Source organism: Exophiala xenobiotica, assembly GCF_000835505.1.
Source record: "Exophiala xenobiotica strain CBS 118157 unplaced genomic scaffold supercont1.2, whole genome shotgun sequence".
NCBI lineage: Eukaryota > Fungi > Ascomycota > Eurotiomycetes > Chaetothyriales > Herpotrichiellaceae > Exophiala > Exophiala xenobiotica.
Genome location: NW_013562493.1, coordinates 1,142,095 through 1,160,993, shown reverse-complemented (window position 1 = coordinate 1,160,993; position 18,899 = coordinate 1,142,095). Strand labels below are relative to the sequence as shown.

Genomic DNA, 18,899 nt, shown 5'->3' with positions numbered 1-18,899 from the left:
TACCCATGATATGAGCAGGATCACCTCTGTTGTTTGTTGTTGATTCTACCCAGCTACCTATCCCGACCCAGCCATTGGCTTCAAAGTACTCCTCAATGTGCCTCGACGTCAAGACGTGTAGCATCTGCTCCAATGATCTTTGCGCCCTCTTCAGTAGACATGATGCTGCTCCTGACCTTATGACGAATCGTATGACCAGCCAGCATAAGAGTGATAATCAGCATAAAGGCACCAATGGAGAAAAATGCCATCATTCCAAAAACCCAGCCAGTTCCAACGGCCGCCTCCCAAGGGTCAATGAAGAATGGAATGGCGATTCCAAAGATTGTACGGTAGAAATTCATGATCGTAGCGGCCTCGACAGGATACTTGGTGAAACATTCGACTTCGTAGTTGACGATGACCGGCACTGCAACATTCGAGGAGAAGTTGAGGAGGAAGTTGCCAAGTGCCGCAACCATGTAGTGAAGATGATACTGCAAGGCAGCGCCGAAACAGCCCAAGCCGATGCTGAGGCCGATAAGGGACGGGATCCACAGCGCATGTAGACGGTATTCAGGCCTCCAGATGCCGCCTGCTCTTTTGCAGATCCACAGAGGAAGTTTGTCAGCGAAAAACAGACCATAGAGGTTCCCGCTGATGCAGCCGAGCCAGGCGGAGAACGTGACTATCGTTGTGTTAGTCTCTTTCCTTGGACGCTGACATGCGCCGGGAAGGACGTACAGTATGCGTTTTGGTTGGGCGAGAACCCGTATCCACCTTCTTCGACAGGGGACTGCAGGAATACTGCAAGGAGGTTGTTGACACCGACAGACCTGTGTGTGACATTAGTCGCCTTGGAGGGGACTTTGGTACTAAGATCAGGCTTACCATCCGAACACCACCATGATAAAGAGCCCTCCAAGAATGCCCACCGGATGCAAACCGATACGGAATGGCATTAGTGCAAGTTTACCCTTGCTGAGTTAGCATACCATGCTTGTCGTTAGCCCGGTGTACTTACAATGTCGCCTGCGCTCCGGCCAATTGGGACACTTGGTTTTCGGAAGAGGTAAGCATCCATAGCCCGCCCAAGGAACGTAGTTGAACGCTTTGGATATTGCGCCTTTCCAGGTCTGCTGAAGCCAGTTTCTTCCATGCAGAAGAAGACCAGAAGAACCACAAAAAGCTCAAGGCCGACGTTGTACCAGTATTCTATTGTCCATGACGCGCCATTACCAACCACAAAGCCAGAGAAGGTCGGACCAGCCAGTGTTCTGAGTCGCAGAGTTAGACATCGCGTGGGATATTAAAGGTGGCATGCTTACCCTAAAAGGATCATGACATTATAGAAGGAGAAGCATTTGCCTCGTTGATGTAGGAAGAACAAGTCTGTAATGAAAGAAGCACCAACTGGAAGCAGTCACAGTTAGTAGCAGTCGTCCAAACAGGTCGATGTTGAGAGAACTTACGACAGGTTGCGGCCGAGCCAAACAAACACCCAAACAGTCTCGAAATGACAAAACTCTCATATGATCCAGGGCTGGTACATACAGCTGCCCAGATTGTGCACACCGCGGTAGCTATCATTGCCCAGAAGATACAACCAGTCCGACCGAGCTTTTGAGCTGCAGGAGCCCAAAAGAGCGGGCCAGCACAGAGACCAGCTGTGGCGGCAGAAACCTATTCCTTCCCATCAGCTATTGTGTATGGATTTCCAGAAGGCTCATACACACCGAGTATGTGATCTCCACAGGAGTTTTACCATAAAGTGCTCCCTGTTGAAAGACACTGGAGACGTTTCCGACGGCTTGCAACATACCAGCAAAGCCGGCGAAGGACACCATAAAGAGGGTGAAGAGCTTTCTTCCCTTTGACCAGTTCTATGGTCGTCAGAAGTGTGCTGTTTCAGGAGGGTAATGGCATACTAAGGGATCCTGAGGGTCATCGCTGGGCTGTGGCACGAGCGTGATGCCGTTTCGCGTCTTTGCTGCTTGCTGGTGAATATGCTGGTCGCTGTCTGCGTACTCTGCAGCGACGACTTCCTTGTTCATCTTTGCCTCCTCCATGTTAGTCGGTGCTCTAGCTCAATCTTTCCCAGCAGAGGATGGAAAGAGACAACCCCGCAAAAATGACGGGCCTATTTATCTGGGGAAAGTTGATAGTCTTTAATAGATATCATTTAGGCTAGCTAGACGCTGCATGACTGGTCCCTTGTGGACGGCGTTTCGCGGTATTCCATCCTCATCTGCCCCGGGCACCACTTGCACCGGAAGAGCAGCACCAACGTCGCAGCTGCGGAAGGAACGGCGATCAGGGTTTGGACACCGTCTGGCGTGGGGTCTATTTATGCGGACTGTGACAGTTCTCTACGAACGGTGACATGACGGAGATTGATCTAGCAAGGATTGGAGCGCTGATGCACTGATTCGGCTTTGAGGGGTAATTGTGCTGGGCTGTGCATACCAGACACTGGCTGGATTATGCAGCAGCCAGCAGATAGAAGCACAGCTTCTAGGCGCGTTCTCGTCGAAAGCCAATCATGGGTTGAGTACATCTTGCGGTTTCGCTTCGAATCACGTTGAGAATAAGCACCCAACGTTGAAAAGCAATATCCGTAAGGCAGACACCAATCCCTAAGGAGAAGCTATAGAGTTCGCTCGGTTTCGTGTCTCCATGCTCGGCATAATACTCGCATACCGCACTGCCAATTCCTTCTCCCGTGCAGTAAGCTCACAAGGAGACTCGGCATTGAATTTGTTAATGGTAGTTGTGATATCTGCTTGTCATTAGACCGCGAGAAGGCCAGCAAGAATAACAAACTCACCAATTAACAGGGAGCCAATTTTCCAGTACCTTGCAAACTGGTGTATCGTAAGCAGAACCAGCTCCTTGTCGACGCTGGTGATCTGCAACTCCTGGGAACTGGATTCATGATCTGGAAAATGCATGGCTGCAGGCCCAACGAGAGAACACGCAATGAATGGCGTGGTGTAAGCAATGTAGTCCGGTGTCCATGCTCGCACCACGCGTACGATGTCATGTCCATGCTGCACACACTTGGACGCCGTAGCTGTCCGCCCGTTGGTCGAGTTCAAGTTGGTTGTGGTTGGGGATACGGTACTGTCGGGCGAGCTTGCGATCAAAGCTGCATAAGTACGGGCTCTGTAAAAGGTTAGCGAATCCAGAGACACCCTTGAGACTCGGATGCCAGATACTCACACTGTCAGCATGATGTTCGTAGCCATGATCCAGTTGCTGGACGCAAAGGTCCGCTCATTGAAAACTGGAGGATTGGATGCTACACGGAACTGCTCAGGCAAACTCAAGGCAAAACAACTGAGTACCGACTCCATTTCCTCCTTGACCTGCTGCGGGACTCCTTTCTGCTCTACCATATCTGAAGCCAGCACCATCAGAGAGTTGGCAACAAGAAACCAGGCCCTCTCCGTCTGATTCGGTGAGCCTTGAAGACTTTTCCAGGCTGTCGCAGGCGTGCTTCCTACGAAGGCAGACGCAATCGGCTCAGCAGCAAACCAGTGATCATCCGAGGCGGGCAGCAACGCTTTTATTTTATTGCGGTCGATTGCGTAAGGCCGACGTGACATTGTAGAAGGAAATGCATCAAGCTCCCAAACGGACCAGAATGCACGGCGTTTCTCTTCGCGCTCCACCCATTCTTCGACAGACGACCATTGAGGGCGACCGAAGGTAGTACGTCCGATCAGATCCTCGTCGACATAGTTGATGCCTAGGTCATACGCTAGGCGCATGCATACACCAGACAGCATCCATCCAAAAGAGCTGGGCGAATTGGTGTGATGGTAGAATGCAAGCAGAATGCAGCCTTGCAAGTAGCTCAAGGTAGGAGTCCTATCTTCTTGGGAAGTAGCATCGGCAAATATGGTTTTGGCTTTCTGGGCGAAGATTTCTCCACGTTCGTTCGGCGTGGTTGCGCTCCAGTATGGCGAGGTAGAGAAGCGAGCCGATAACGACATGATGCCATTGAGTATCAAAGCTGACTCCAGGTCTAGTCGTCGGAAACATTCTCCGTCAGATACGTTTTGCGGAATGTATCTAGTATAAAACCGGGGACGGTGAAAGATAGGTAGGAAGCTGCTCACTCTGGCGAAGAAGAGCTCAACCCTGATCATCATATTAGCAACGAAAGACCATGGCAAGGCAAATCGTACAAATGTACCACCTGGTCTTCGGGTACTGCCAAAGAATAAGTCTTCGCACTAGAAGTGTCAAAAGGTCCTCCACTAGGCGACAGAGAGAACCCTGAAGAGGCGGAATGAGCCTCTGATCTTGCCTGACCAGCAGAATCTGAGTACTGGAAGCTCTGAAGATCTTGATGTCTGACTGGACTCTGCACAACCCATTGCAAGACTTCGTCCGGCAGCAGCCCTTGTGAGAGATCAGACTCATTCTCCCCGAAAGGTCCGCATAGTTGCTGGAATTGCCATATATTACCCTGTTCTTCGTTGGTTTGCAACTGCATCATTTGCTGGCCTGATGGATCGTGCAGAAAGTCTGTTACTTTTGTCGATCGAGGGACGTTCGATTCTATGGCCTCTGTACTCCCCAAGGGCTGTCCTATATCTTGTGTTTGAGACCTGGATGGCGATCCTTCAGATCTTTCAGAACATGCAGGCCCTGCCGAGCGCCGTTTGTCGCTATCTGACGAGGGGCTTGTCGAGTTGATGAGTTGCATGAGGCGATCTTCATGACGGAAGATAGAGAGCAGAACTCTCTTAGCAGCAGGCCAGTCTGGTTTATCAAGCAATTTGTCGAATGTGGTATTTGCGTCTCTGCTGTCACTCTTCTTCTCTTTCTTGTTACTGCTGTTGCGCCGAGGCTCTGGACGCTTTCTTTTCGTTGGAAATATACATTCACTGCCAACACGCGCACACAGCGAGCATGCCGGCCTGCCCATATCACCTAATTGGCATCAGCGTTCCATCTGGGTCACATATTGCAGTTGTCAGGGTGCTCAAAGCAGCTGCAGGGATGAAGCTGAGCAAAGAAGGATCGTACATTTCGTTTTCTTCCTAGGCACACCGCGTGTCAGCATTCAGCTACAATCTACGTGGCTAGGTAGTCTCTCACCTCTTGCACTCCTCGCAGGCACGGCTAGGCCACATAGGACGTTGGATAGAGCTTTGCACCGCAGGCTGTGTTGGTGGTATGGCCGAGTCTATGCAATGCTGCCCTCCAAAGGAAGCACCAGCGCTGGTAACAAACTCAATGCCAGTCATGTTATCCGTGGCAGTACTTGTGCTGGCGTGTGGCGTGTAGATTAGGGCGCGGACGCGAGATGCGTGCTGCTTCCTACTTGCAAATCAAGTGGTTGTCGCAGGCCGCTGGAGGAACCATGGGACTTCATGGAGCATGCGGAGAAATCGTGAAGTCTTCGTGGAGCATGAGGAGAAGTGGATTTCTCATTGGATCTGGGGGGGGGGATGCTGGGGGGCTGTCGGGGGACGAGCTAACCGAAAGCATTAGTTCCAAGGCTCACTACTAATGCTTCATCAAGCTTATTGGAACAACCGCTGTGCCGGTGACACTGATCAGCGCTCCAGGGGCTTGCTGTGGCCTAGTGACCCTATCAAAAAAGCAGCACACAAGCACACCGGGTAATGCGGCACCCTCTCCACTAGTATTGAGCCTAGAGCAAGATCTGACAAACCTCGAGCGCCATGTGGGAGAACGGCAGTTCGTAGAGAATGTTCTATTCAACGCCTATCCTAAAATGACGAGGCTTGAGCCTGCGGTGCCTAAGCATCACCATTGCGCACGTCTTCAATCCACACTTCGAACGCGTTGTTCGTGTCTTGCACCATTTCAAACCCCAGCATTTTCTTCTGGTATCCGAAATCGGCCCATTGCCACCGGCACGGTTTGATCCAGTCAACCTCTGCTAAATCTCTGTCGCGTTGTTCTTGCTCAGGACCGTCGGGCAGGTGGAACATATAGCGATTTGCGATAGCACCTCTCACTTGAAGCGTTGTTCTCTTCTTACGCAGACCTTCGCACAGTTCCAGGATGGAATGTATCTTTTCTCGCTTACCCTCCTCGGGTATTAGATCCGAGCTTTGTAAGCGCCCGAGTAGAGTCCCAAGCACACAGCCATCTTCGACCGCCATGGCGGCTCCTTGCGCTTGATATGGCAAGCTGGGATGAGACGCGTCGCCTATAGTGATAGCATTACCCTGTGCGGATGTCAACGATGTGCTCGTACAGTGAACTAGTTTGCGACGGCTTACCGAGACCCAAGTTCTAAGTTCCTCGTGATGACACAGCTTCCATTTCAAGACGCTATTGTGGCATGATATAATCTTCTGCACTCTTTTCATGGCCTATCAGCATGGGCGGAACATGAATACTTACGCCAATTTAGACTCACACAGGATCCCAGCCTTCATAAGTCATTCGCATCTCTCCGATATCACCTGCAGACGTCCTTGAATCTGGTGGGAGGTCATCTGGGCGACTAAAGGATCTGTTAGATATAGTGGCTCTGACGTTCCCATCACTCACATAAGAACCAGGTTGAAAGCAGTTGCGTCCTTGACGGGGTAAAAGACAGTGTGTTTATTGTGGCCCATCCAGTTGTAAGTGCATCTTGAGTTGATCAATTCGTTGATGTCTGGGTCGTTAAATGCTTCAAGCTGTGCTCGAGTAAAGGTGCCACGATATGCTAAGTCACCTGTTGGTTCCGGCGGAGAAGGTTTCTCCAGTACCATATCGCGAATGAACGACCATAGGCCTACACCGACGTCAGCTTGCACTCAACACCCAGGTACTTATACCACCCGACCATCTGCACCAACAACGACGTCTCCCTCAACCTTTTCACCAGTCTGCAGCAACACGTAAGGTTTTGGAGGTGAGAAATCGCCATCCACCACTTCTGAGTTCTTCCGAAGATCAGCTCCTAGCCGCAATGCTTCGTTCAGGAGGACCGTATGATAATCTGCTCGGTGTATCACACTAACGGCGTGATCAGCAATCCAGGCCTGCGCGATGTCATCAAACCCACTCACAACCATGGTGCGCCAAAGTCATTGATCATTCGGTCGCCTCCCTGTCTGCTGCAAAGTATCTTCCCATCTTTCCATCGTTTTAGATGGTTTTGCTTCACTTGGATGGCTCGTGCTTCGCGTATTTTGTCCTCAAGTCCGAAATACTGCAGCACTCTGGCTGCGTTTGGCGGTATCTGTATGCCTGCACCAATCTATATGCTTTTAGGTCAGACATACCTCTCGGACACAAACCATCAATCTCCATGTGTACGAACTGGGGAGATCTCCGGCGCCTTCTCCAGTATGACAACCTCAATTCCATGGCGCAGACAAGCCACGGCAGCAGCTAGACCGCCTCCACATCCTCAGCATATCGACTTCAAAATCCCGTGAACGGTCTTACCAAGGCCAGCTCCAACTACTACGACCTTGAAAGGTTTCTTTGACTAAGTCCAAGGTTAGCACGGAGTAGAACCGCGCCCGGTCTTCCCACCTGTTCACTGTGACCATTCATATTGTGGTGTTTGATGGTGGGTAGATATGAGACTGGGGAAGCCTCTTTATGACTACAAGCTCAAAGGCGAGTACATACTACAATTCAATCATTAGAGGATCTCCTGAATGACAACACGTCCGAAACAACACTGCCGGAGTATGTCATCTGATCTGGTCCTGGAGACCCCACGTTTTCCCCATTCAACCATCAAACGGTGAAACACGGTACTCTGAGAAATTCGGGGCTTTTGACCGTGTCCGACCCCCGCCGTGAAGGATGGCGAGGTCAGCCTGCTGCGTCCCCAGCGACCCTGGATCAGGGTTCACCGTCCCTGAGCTGAGCCTAATTTAAGCGCCCAACGAATTGACGGATGTCATTTCGATCCGAGGAACATCGGAGCAAGGCATCAGATGGCTCATCAAGCCTAGAGTAAATTGATGTGCACGTACACGCTCCTTCACCTGATGCGGGAAGGCATGAGAAGGATATAAAGGTGACCTCTACTAATTGCCCAATATGGGTGAATATCTTGCCGAGACCCCAAATGGCTATGACCAAGGTAACCATCACAGATTGTATCGCTCCCAGCCATATCTAACACCATGGGCACAGGCCTCGAGGTTCCCGTCCTCATCGTGGGCGCAGGACCCTCAGGTGCAACGACTGCCCTCCTGCTGGGCCGCTTCGATATTTCAACCTTGGTTATTTCACGCCACCAAGGGACTGCCAACACGCCACGCGCCCACATTTTCAACCAGCGAGCCATGGAAGTCCTTCGAGACGCTGGTATCGAGCATCTCGTAAAGCCCATTGCGGCGCCCAAAGAAGACCTGGAACACGTGGGATGGTTACATTCACTGAATGGGGAGGAATATGGACGAGTTTATGCTTGGGGCAACAAGCCTGACCAAGTGGGAGAGTATCTTGCCGCAAGTCCATGTCAGATGTCGGATCTTCCGCAGAGCCTACTTGAACCCATTCTGGTGCAAGAAGCGACAAAATTAGGAGCAGAGTTCAGATTCAACACGGAATTTATCTCGCAAGAGCAACTGCCTGATGGGAGGATACGAACGATTGTTCGAAACCGAGTAGCGAATACGACCTACAGGATCATCTCCCAGTACCTAGTAGGCGCGGACGGCGCAAGAAGCTCAGTCCTGAACAGTCTCGACATCCCCGTCGACGGCAAACAGCTATCCTTGGCGTTCAATGTACACATAAAGGCCGATCTAACCAAGTATTTCGCACACCGTCCTGGTTCAATGAACTGGATTCTCAACCCACAGGCACCTGACTGGTCCGCCACCGGATCTGTCAGGATGGTGCGTCCTTGGAATGAGTTCATTGTATCTATGCACCCTGCTGAACACCTAGAGCATTTTGAACCAACCGATAAGCAAGTACTACACAGACTCCACCAGATGTTTGGCGATGATACGATTCCAATCGAACTACTAGGACACTTTCGCTGGAATATTAATGATCAGGTAGCAAGAATCTGGAAGAAGGGAAGTGTACTGTGCATTGGAGATGCAGTGCATCGTCATCCTCCGATCAATGGACTAGGAAGCAATACTTGCATCTCTGATGCGTTCAATATTGCATGGAAACTTGCCTATGTACTGAAAGGACTTGCTAGCCCAAGAATATTGAACAGTCTAACACCAGAGCGGAAACCAGTTGGCGACGGGGTAGTTCGAAGGGCCAATGATGGAATGTTGGTGCATCGAAAGTTGTGGGCACTTATGGGTGCGACGGAGGAAGAACGCTCGCAGCTAAGGAGTCTAATGCGAGAACCTACACCAGAAGGCCAGGCATTGAGAACGAAGATCCGCGATCTGATGGAGCAAACTGATGACGAATTCAATGCTCTGGGGATACAGATGAATCAGATATATACGCATTCTCAGCTCACGATTGTTGAACCCGGCGATATCGCGCCAGAGCTGGACGGTGTGAATTTGGTGAAACAGCATGTCAAATCGACATATCCAGGCTTTCATTTACCACATGTCTGGCTAGCAAAGGATGGGCAATCGCAACGAATATCGACACTAGATCTCTCTGGTGCAGGTTGTTTTACTCTTTTCACGGGCATTGGTGGTGAGGCATGGAAACAAGCCGCCGAAGAGATCATGAAAGAAACTGGAATTGCTCTGAAAGCATACGGTATCGGCGTGGGACAGGATTATATGGATGCATATTGGGGCTGGCAGGATATACGCGGAGTTGATGAGGACGGGGTGGTCTTGGTACGGCCAGATCATTTCGTATGCTGGCGATGTAAGCAGATGCAAGCCGACCCTAAAGCAAGGCTGCAGAAAGTCTTGCAGAAAGTACTGGGCTGTTCGTAAAAAGGATGACCCCTGGGTATGTTCGACAAGGTGTCAAACCCACTCTTTCGCTTATTCAGAACCCCGATTCCTCTCGAAGAGCCTGATGGATGCAGAGTGCTTTGGGATCAGCTGACATTGTGCTCATAAGGGGTCTAATGGCTCTTCGGCTCAAATGGCTTGTATTAGAAAGCCATCATCCTGTCGTCTCATGCATGAATGCAGGACGGCATCTCCAGCTGAACCACCCGGGGTCCCGGAACGGAGAGCGGCAACTTACGGCAAAATCAAGGAACACCGTGGACGGACTCGATCTCGCAGAACAGCATGATCGATCTCAGGCAGCCGGAGGATTTCCATTTCGGTGTACCCCGCAAGAAGACAAGGAAGCGTATTTTCTAAGACACGTCTTGTTGCGATTCCGATTCCGACCATCAGGCCACGAGCATAACTAAGCTGTTCGAACACGCTCTGTTCGCCCTGTTCTGTCTTCGATTGCAGGATATATCAACAACAATAAACGTCACTCTCGGTTGATCGAGTCGAAATAGCGTCATACTCCTGAAATGGGTTCTCTCAGCGATAGTCGCGTTAAGCTTGCCAAAACACAATTTGTCATATACTACCACGCGGATCTCTCCAAAGCGTCTAAATTCCTTCTGGATTTCGGGTTTGAAGTGGCCGAACAACGGGGCGACGATGTCATTTACTTTAAAGGTTATGGCAGGGAGCCGTACTGCTATGTAGCTCGGCGCTCACACAATTGCCAGCCACACTGGGGAGGAAACGCTTATCTCGTCGATTCACGCGAGGACTTGGATAAAGCGACTACTATCAACGGCGCGACGACGGTCAGCAAGCTCGATGGGCCTGGTGGCGGCGAGATTGTTACCTTGAAGGATCCGGTTGGTCATCCTGTCCACCTAGTCTGGGGAATCCAAGAGAAGGAGCCAGAGATCGAGCAGAGGAACCTGCGGAAGCTGGTCGTGAACTACGAAGACGAGAAGCCCAGAGTAGGGTGTGGTCAGCGCTTTCAACTAGGTCCAGCGCCGGTGCATAAGTTTGGTCATTATGGCGTCTCCTACCCGCCGGGCACCTATCAGACGATGTATGACTGGTATACGCAGAAGCTCGGCCTTGCACTGTCCGACGTCGTGACCATAGATGGAAAGCCTGCGGTCGCCTTCTTTCATATCGATCATGGACTCGGGTATACGGATCATCATTCTTTTTACCTGAAACCTGCAAAGGAAGGCGAGAAGGTTGATGTTTCGCATAGTGCTTTTGAAGTCCATGACTTTGATGTGCAGCAGTTAGGCCACAACTACCTCGAATCGAAAGGGTATAAACTATCGTGGGGTGTTGGTAGACATGTCCTTGGAAGCCAAATCTTCGACTACTGGTATGATGAGAGCGGTTTCGAGGTAGAACACTATGCGGACGGTGATCTGGTCAACAGCGAGACACCCGTGACTAGGGAGGAGTTGGGACCGCACTCTATGTATATTTGGGGTCCAGAAAGGCCTACTCTCAGGGACTAGGTCATAGAACAAGTCGGCTTCACTAATGTCCTTTATTGTCGTCCTGTTATGGTCTCCACGGCGTCCCGAACCCCCTGCTCTACTGGTGTGCTTCTGATACATATCTAGCGCTGTTTCTCATATCAGGATTGTTCAGCTCCAGGAATCCGGTATCACTGTACTCGTCTGAACAACATCCGGAATCCAGCAACGGTCCCAGTTGAACGATGATGGGGCAAGCCACTGTTCGGGAGGGAGATGGCTCATGATCGCATTCAGCTCTGGATGTAATGTCCAGCCGTCAAGGTCAACAGCGGGAATTGGATTATCCATTGGGGGTGTTATCGAAGAGCCGACCAGATTCGGTTCTCGGACCACGCCGAAGGGCACAGCGTTGCCCAATATCTCTGGCATGACGACGTCTGCGCTGATGCGTCCCCGTGCATGCTGCTCTGCCTTTCCAAGAATGCGTCGAAGAATCGGAAAGGCTTTGGCACATACTTCACTTCTCTCCGACATAGCTTCGAGTCGTTGACTGCAGCGTTGAACCATAGCCAAGATAAAAAAGTATTCTTCGTCGCTGAGAGGTAGAATTTGTGGATCAAGAAGCATTGTAAGAAGGGTGGACGCACCCAGGAAAGCGTTGAAGCTGCCTAATCGAGAGACATACCAGTAGTAGTTGCGAAATCCAGCAGTTTCATAGAGTTCCTCATGGCTATCCAGAATCGCCATGGCAGCAGTCTTGCACTGTCTTCGACTCTTCTTCATGAGTTCAACGTCGACTGCTTCAGCACGCTGCTGTATTGAATTGTTATTCCTCAAGTAGGGTCGGTGTAGGATGAGATATAACTGGTTTGTGTAGTTTTTGAGAATCTGCATGTTTGCTTGGTGGTGAAGAGGCAAGTTCTGGAAGTTGGAGAACCTTCTGGTAAGTTCTTTCTGCTCTTGAGTTATCCTGGCGTCAAGAGATCGTAATAATGGGCTCTGTAATGGTAAGAAATCGAGGGTGGCGCGGCAGACATCGGTCGCCACTTTGTAAAGCCGAAATTTGTAAAGAATATAAGTCATCTGTGTAGGTGGCCTAGTGTGATAGGGAGCAAGGCAAGGAACGTGGACACCGTTTTCATTGATCTCATCGTCGTTGACATCTGCGGGGAGGTCAACATCAGCAGAGACCGGATTCGGCAACAGATTGCCCATGCATGTGGCCTGATTTTGATACAGCATTTTCAAGCCGGCCCAGCAGCGGCGTCTCTCCTCGGCTTCGACTGGGCCGACACCCAGATGGTTTGGATCGATGTGGCAGCCAATGGCTGTGGCGATGTGCAAGGTCAAGCCCAGCAACGGCCAGGTTGGACCGTCAGTATGAGACATGGCATAAATCAACAACACCAGTGCCTTCACAGTGTACAAGTTGTGCTGCAGCATAAACTGATCAGCGGACAAGCATTTCGTAGCAGCCTGCCGATATCTGGAAGCTATGCTACGAATCCTGGCTATGCCAGATCCCTCGCGACTGAGTTCTTGCAGTAGAGGATCGTCAATCTCCAAGGTTAGAACGGCAATAGCGAGAACGACGAAAAGTAGTGCCAGGAACGCCAGTGGGACTTGACCAGGAGACTTGCAGAATTCGGCGTATTCAGTTCGCAACGTGGGATCATGGAGAACGTGAAACAACTGTTATCACTGTCAGCAAACACTAGTACACGGGTGAAACAACTCACAGGTGAAAAGACAGTGAAAAACCTCTGCATCAACTCGTCGCACTGGCGATTAGAAGGCAGAAGTTCTAAGAGAGCCTGTCTAGAAACTGTAGACTCAACAGAAAACGGAAAGGCAGCCGTACTCGTTGGCGATGATGGGCTTTCACCTTGCATGAATGCTGCTATATCTTCGGAGTTGAAGGACTCGGTATGGGGGATAAAGCGAACATAACCCCCTGGTGACTTTAACAGGGAGCCCGTCAATGGGAACGATGATGATGGTGGCAAACTGGCGTCTGTGGCTGCGTATGCTGAAATATTTGGGGAGCTTGATGCATCGCTCGAAACCCCAGTGGGAGTCAGGGGAATCGTATTCCTGTGACATGCAATATCCTCGTCAATATGCTGCCTTAGTAGAGACTCCAGGCTTGCAATTCTGTCAACGAGATCGTCGTAGAGAGCACTGTCGCGTAAAGGACCTCCCGAGCGTACAAAGTAACAACTACCTCCGAAACCTCTCCGCACGCAGGATTCACACGGCGCTCGACCTCCTGTGCATTTGATCTTGCGGTTGCGGCAGTTTTCGCAGCTGATTGGCTGCCTCTTAACGGTATGTGGTGTCATAGGGAGAGCGAAATCGCTGCAATCTCTGTGAATTTCAGTACTCTGCTGAAGGTGTACTGCTTTCATAGAGTTAGGAACGAAGGTAATGTCGAGAAAGCAGCAACCCCGCAAATAGACAGAAGGAAAAACACTTCATGGGGTTGGCACCCCTATAAGGGGACGAGTCTGGCGAATGTGGGTGGCCAGTCAAACTCCAGTCTTCCCTTCGGCACTTACTTCCATCAGCTATAATATATTGGGCCAATAATCACCGGAGACGACGGCAAAGACCGGTGGCTGATGCCGGGGGGCGAGTAGCGAACTGCCGTAAATGCTTGTTGTCACTTCAATTACCTAGGGAGTGATGGCCTAGGACACAAGTGCACAAAGACGTATCTATGTACGCCCAAACTTCTAAGTCTTGCCTATAACTCTACGCGTCCGTCACGCTTGATCAACTCATCTAGACAGACTACGAGCTCGCATCAAATTACTAATGTGCAATTCCCAATTTCTCCGCCCTCTGGACCTCCTCGCGATAACGCTCAGCAGACGCCGCCCTCATTTTGGCACCCCATTTGATGAAAACCAAGAAGGTGAGGACTTGCGCAAGCCCTGCAAAAGCAGCAACCAGGAATGCGTTCTGGTATCCCAAATTGACAACCCAGGGAGTGACTCCATAACCAATTGCGAAGCTCATGGTGTTTCGGATGCATATGACGCTGACAATAGCATCTGCACCCAAGTCCTTGTACGTATCGATGCAGTAGGAGATGGCCAGCTGAGCACCGACTGAGCAAGCCACACCTGTGACGCCCATGGCAAAAACCAGGCCGAACCAGTGAATGCCGTGAGCAGCGCCGACACCCCATTGAATCAAAGACCACGGCACCACAACAACAAGGATGAGGTAAAGCCAAAGACGCTGCTCAGACTCCCAGATACCCTTGTTGCGGCGGGCAAGTCGTAGAACAAGTCTGTCGCCTAATTTGCCGGAGATGAAAGAGCCTATAAAAGTTCCGATGATAGGCGAGAAGTATGTCAGTCCTACCATGGAACTTTGATGATGCTGTTAGTCAAAAGGCGCACCCAGGCTAGAGAGACTCACGGGGCAAAATTGTATGGCGCGCCACTGAGAATCAGAGACGAGGTCGCGTTCAGGACGTTGTACCAAATCAAGGAAGCACCATAGTTGAAACCGCAATAAGCAATGACAGGAAATGTCATGAGTTTGAGTGGACGCACCACACCGAATAAGAAATGTCGGAGTGGTCTTCGTCTGTCGAAAACTTTGAGTTTTGCCAGATAGTTTTTCTTCTCATACTGGGTATGACTCGGCATCTGTTCAGCATAGGTCTCCTCAATGGTGCCAGGCTTGTCGCTGTAGGATTTGGTCTCTTCATCAGGGTTTGATCCGGTAGCTGCCGCAGCTAACTGTGCTTCGTCATTGAGGATCGAGGGTCGGTTGTAGTTTGTCTCCTCCAGGAAAAGGAAACAGAACACAAAACCAATTGCGAGCCAAATGGTGCACCAGTACTGTCACTCATTAATCAGGAGTTGCCAGACATGATTCTTTGCTGTGCTTACCTGTACCCACTCCCAGCCCATGGCATCATTGATGAAGCCAGAAAAGACCGGTGCGAGAAAGCCAGCCGTGTACAACGTCAGAGCGTATATCGCCATATACGTTCCACGCTGATGAGAAAAGTATATATCGGAGATGGAAATTTCGGCCAACGACTCACTGGGGGCTGCCAAAAGTCCTTGAAGCACCTTGAGCGCCCACCAGGAGCCTGCAGTCCTGACGTAGGGAACCGATACAGTTATGCCCTGCATCATCAATTAGCCTTGTGGTTGTGCCACTACGGAGAAGAGATCCCTCACGATGGATAGCAATAGTGATAGAAGGTAGACGGGTCGTTTGCCGAATGTTTGAGCTGTAGGCTGCCTGATCGAGAGGGTTAGTTTCGGGCTGATGGGAGACCTGGCCGCTCGGTGAGAGGTTTACCATAGCAAGCAACCCCAACCCATCAATAGAAATTGATAGCCAGTTCCAGAATTGAGATCTAAGACGTAAGTCAGCATCTTTGCGATGACGGATGTCTATGCTCTGATTACCAGCCACGGTAAGACCAGTGTCTTGCGAGATTGGCACAATGATTGAGTAGACACAAGACACTGCCAACCCTATCATCAAGAGATACACAACCAAGGAGACCGTGGACAGCAACTTTCGCCTCGGTGACCAATTCAAAGGGTCATCTGGATCATTGGACGGAGCAGGCACCAGCACCACATCGTCGAGGTTCCCTCCCGCATGCTTGACAGCTAGAGTACCCTGTAAGTCGACAAGGTGCACAGTGCCGGGTATCACAGAGCGTGCAGCCATGTCCGCTGCTCACAGATTGTGGCAATCTGATCTCCTCAAGACGAGCTTTTCTGGAGAGCCGCTCTTATACCTGGCTGTCTCACTGTGGGATTGGCACGTAGGAGAACGATATGGGAGGGTCCTAAATGCCACTTAAGGCCTCAGACTCTTACCTCCAGACTCTCTTCTCCGCCTGCTCCGGCCTTGCCAGGATTCAGGCCATTCTCACTCGTGGCTGTTCTGATTCATCAACGATATGATGGGTGCTGACGTACAATGATCAGTGTGCGGCGAAAAGCGGAGTATTTCACGCCGCTACTCGGTCTGGAAGACGGCAGGTCCGTCTCTAGAAGCGGACAATTGCGGACATGGATAAAGTCCCTGATGATTAGCGAGGATGCTGGGTTTAGCCGACTGCCAAAGGGAACTCGATAGGTCGGGTGTAGGTTTCCCTCGAGGTTTCCTCATGGGACCCCTAACAACTACCCCTCGTCTCCTCGGCACTGCTTGGTGGCACAAAGGAGTCACTCCGCACTCCAGGTTTTCTAGAAGGACTTCCTGCCGTTAGTCGGGCAACAATTATTTAGTGATCGCTTTGGGGTACAGTGATGATTTGCGATCAAGCCTGATATGTACAAGATAGCACCAGCACCAAGTCGACCCTTGGCAGACTTACCAAGTGTATTACATGCTGAGGCCGTTTATCCTTAGAAAAGAAATTGATTCCGTATCCCCATTGCAGGGACCATGTCTTCCCAATTTTCGTAATCCTGGCTTCCTCCTTCGACACCCTGAAAGCAAAACGACTTCATGCATTACTTGGGTACAGTACATTGTCCAAAGTGTTATAATCCTCCTTCAACGTGCGAGGAGCTGTGAAGCGCATCAGCATGTTTGCACTGCCGGCCTTGTCATTCGTGCCACTGCCTCGTGCTCCTCCGAATGATTGTTGACCAATTACTGCGCCATTCGTCTTGCAGTTCGTGTAGAAGTTGCCAGCCGCGTAGCGCAATCTGTTCTCGGCTTTGCGGATCGCCATTGTGTCGTTGGCGAAAATCGCTCCAGTAAGTGCAAACCCTCCGCCCTTCTGGTCAATCTTTTCCAGGACCCAGTCGAACTCAGCATCAGGGTAGACATAGGCTACCAGCACAGGTCCAAACAGCCCCCGGTCAAAGAGAGGGTGATCGGCATTCTTTGCAACGTAAAGCGTAGGTTCAATGTACAAACCCTCTCTAGAGTCGTACTTACCACCTGTGACAAGTTCAAGCTGACTATCTTTGTTCGAGGCGTCGATAGCCTTGGTAACCTTGTCGAATTCTGCTTGATTGATGACAGGACCCGTAAAGCTACCAAAGTCTTCAGGCGGACCAACTTTGACGCTTGCCAACTCGTGCTTCATTTCTGACAAGAATTGCTCTGCACGGCTCTCGGGGATGTAAATCCGCGAGCAGGCCGAGCACTTTTGCCCAGCATACTCGAAGGAGGCGCGGATCGTATGTTTACTGCATTGCTAATGTCGGCAGATTTGTGCACAAGGTGGAAGTTCTTCCCTGATGTCTCCGCAACAAGGCCTGGGAAGTCGCGATATTGCTTTTCCCTCACGCCGTCTGCGATCTTGCCGAACAGACTGCGGAAGACGGAGGAGGAGCCTGTGAAATCGATTGCCGAAAGCTCGGTGTGGTCGAGAGCCACTTTGGTCACCATTTCAGCATCACCGTTAGTGAATTGGATGACATTAGGTGGTAGGCCCGCCTCGCGAAGAATTTTGTACACCAGATAGCTTGCATAGATGTTGGAAGCAGACGGTTTCCACAGAACAACATTCCCAAGAAGCGCGGGGCCCGAGATCAGGTTTCCTCCAATGGCGGTAAAATTGAATGGCGAAATTACATAGACAAAACCTTCCAGCGAACCCCACTCAGTACGTCTGCGGTTACACAGCGTCAGTACGAGGTTACTCCAGTGCACATAATGCCACCCACCCTGCTTGTCCGCGCTCGTTCATAGGCTGCCTCGAATAGATCTCCTCAGCAAACGACACATTATAACGGTAGAAGTCGGCCAGTTCGGCAGCCGCATCAATCTCTGCTTGCCATGCATTCTTGCCCTGTCCGAGCATGGTTGCCGCCATCAGCTCGAATCGGTACTTTTTCGACACGAGCTCTGCTGCTCTCAAGAAGAATGCCGCTCGGTCGTAGAACGGGGTGTCTTGTCAGGACCTTTTCGCCTTCAAAGCCGCTTTGACCGCTGCAGATACGTCGACTTCGGTCGCCGGCTTGTATTGAGCAAACACAGTAGACGCCTCGGATGGCAAGTAAGTCTCGGAAGCTAACTCGTTTGATTGCGTTGCCTGGTCTTCGCCATCCCGAACGCTGGTACGCGCACAGGAATCTTTGCCCGCATATCCTCCAGTGCTGCAATCAACTTCTCCGGCTCAGGGGAAGACGGTGCATAGTGTAACTGGTTCTAGGTTAGTCGGGACACGGAGCGCCACAAAAGTGTTCCTCACATTGGGTTCGTTGAAGGGTTTGGGAGTATGTTGCAAACCAGCTGTAGCTAATAGCCTCCTGCATTGTATTGGACATATCGCCCATACTCGGGCTGTGCTGAGTCTTAATCCCGCCTGGCGATAGACCGACAAGGTGGAAGAAGCAGACTGGGTCAGCATATTGCCGGTGAATGCTGAACAGACGAACTAACGACTGGATGATCCGGGGGTTGACCTTTACGAGAATTACGTGGGCAGAATCGAAAGCCAACTTCGTGACAAAGGCAACGTCGTGTTTCTTTTCAAGTGAACATGCTACTGCCAGCCACACACCGCTGGATAAAAGCTCCAAGACTGCCTGCATACCCGAGTCCGCCGAGT

At 50.9% G+C, this 18,899-nt stretch overlaps 6 protein-coding genes across 6 annotated transcripts; 1 reads left to right on the top strand and 5 right to left on the bottom strand.

The window, feature by feature from the left end:
* Positions 1–92: 92 nt before the first annotated feature.
* PV05_02616 (uncharacterized protein) lies at positions 93–2,048 on the bottom strand (the record flags this gene model as incomplete). The annotated part of the gene is made up of 8 exons (XM_013463196.1): positions 93–667; positions 724–815; positions 871–956; positions 1,004–1,256; positions 1,308–1,392; positions 1,452–1,662; positions 1,716–1,862; positions 1,908–2,048. The coding sequence occupies 8 exons, from the start codon at positions 2,046–2,048 to the stop codon at positions 93–95; spliced, it is 1,590 nt and encodes a 529-aa protein (XP_013318650.1).
* Positions 2,049–2,615: 567 nt separating this feature from the next.
* PV05_02615 (uncharacterized protein) lies at positions 2,616–4,918 on the bottom strand (the record flags this gene model as incomplete). The annotated part of the gene is made up of 4 exons (XM_013463195.1): positions 2,616–2,758; positions 2,807–3,144; positions 3,202–4,125; positions 4,173–4,918. 4 exons carry the CDS (start codon positions 4,916–4,918, stop codon positions 2,616–2,618), a joined length of 2,151 nt encoding a protein of 716 aa, XP_013318649.1.
* Positions 4,919–5,759: 841 nt separating this feature from the next.
* PV05_02614 (uncharacterized protein) lies at positions 5,760–7,034 on the bottom strand (the record flags this gene model as incomplete). Its single annotated transcript, XM_013463194.1, has 5 exons — positions 5,760–6,194; positions 6,249–6,330; positions 6,389–6,475; positions 6,523–6,751; positions 6,812–7,034. 5 exons carry the CDS (start codon positions 7,032–7,034, stop codon positions 5,760–5,762), a joined length of 1,056 nt encoding a protein of 351 aa, XP_013318648.1.
* A 985-nt stretch (positions 7,035–8,019) lies between these two features.
* On the top strand, positions 8,020–11,377 carry PV05_02613 (uncharacterized protein; the record flags this gene model as incomplete). Its single annotated transcript, XM_013463193.1, has 3 exons — positions 8,020–8,062; positions 8,116–9,755; positions 10,388–11,377. The coding sequence occupies 3 exons, from the start codon at positions 8,020–8,022 to the stop codon at positions 11,375–11,377; spliced, it is 2,673 nt and encodes an 890-aa protein (XP_013318647.1).
* Positions 11,378–11,509: 132 nt separating this feature from the next.
* Positions 11,510–16,051, bottom strand: PV05_02612 (uncharacterized protein; the record flags this gene model as incomplete). The annotated part of the gene is made up of 8 exons (XM_013463192.1): positions 11,510–13,033; positions 13,081–13,522; positions 14,157–14,720; positions 14,771–15,198; positions 15,250–15,492; positions 15,547–15,610; positions 15,671–15,728; positions 15,781–16,051. The coding sequence occupies 8 exons, from the start codon at positions 16,049–16,051 to the stop codon at positions 11,510–11,512; spliced, it is 3,594 nt and encodes a 1,197-aa protein (XP_013318646.1).
* Positions 16,052–16,838: 787 nt separating this feature from the next.
* PV05_02611 (1-pyrroline-5-carboxylate dehydrogenase) lies at positions 16,839–18,149 on the bottom strand (the record flags this gene model as incomplete). The annotated part of the gene is made up of 3 exons (XM_013463191.1): positions 16,839–17,446; positions 17,506–17,957; positions 18,013–18,149. 3 exons carry the CDS (start codon positions 18,147–18,149, stop codon positions 16,839–16,841), a joined length of 1,197 nt encoding a protein of 398 aa, XP_013318645.1.
* Between the last annotated feature and the right edge of the window lie 750 nt (positions 18,150–18,899).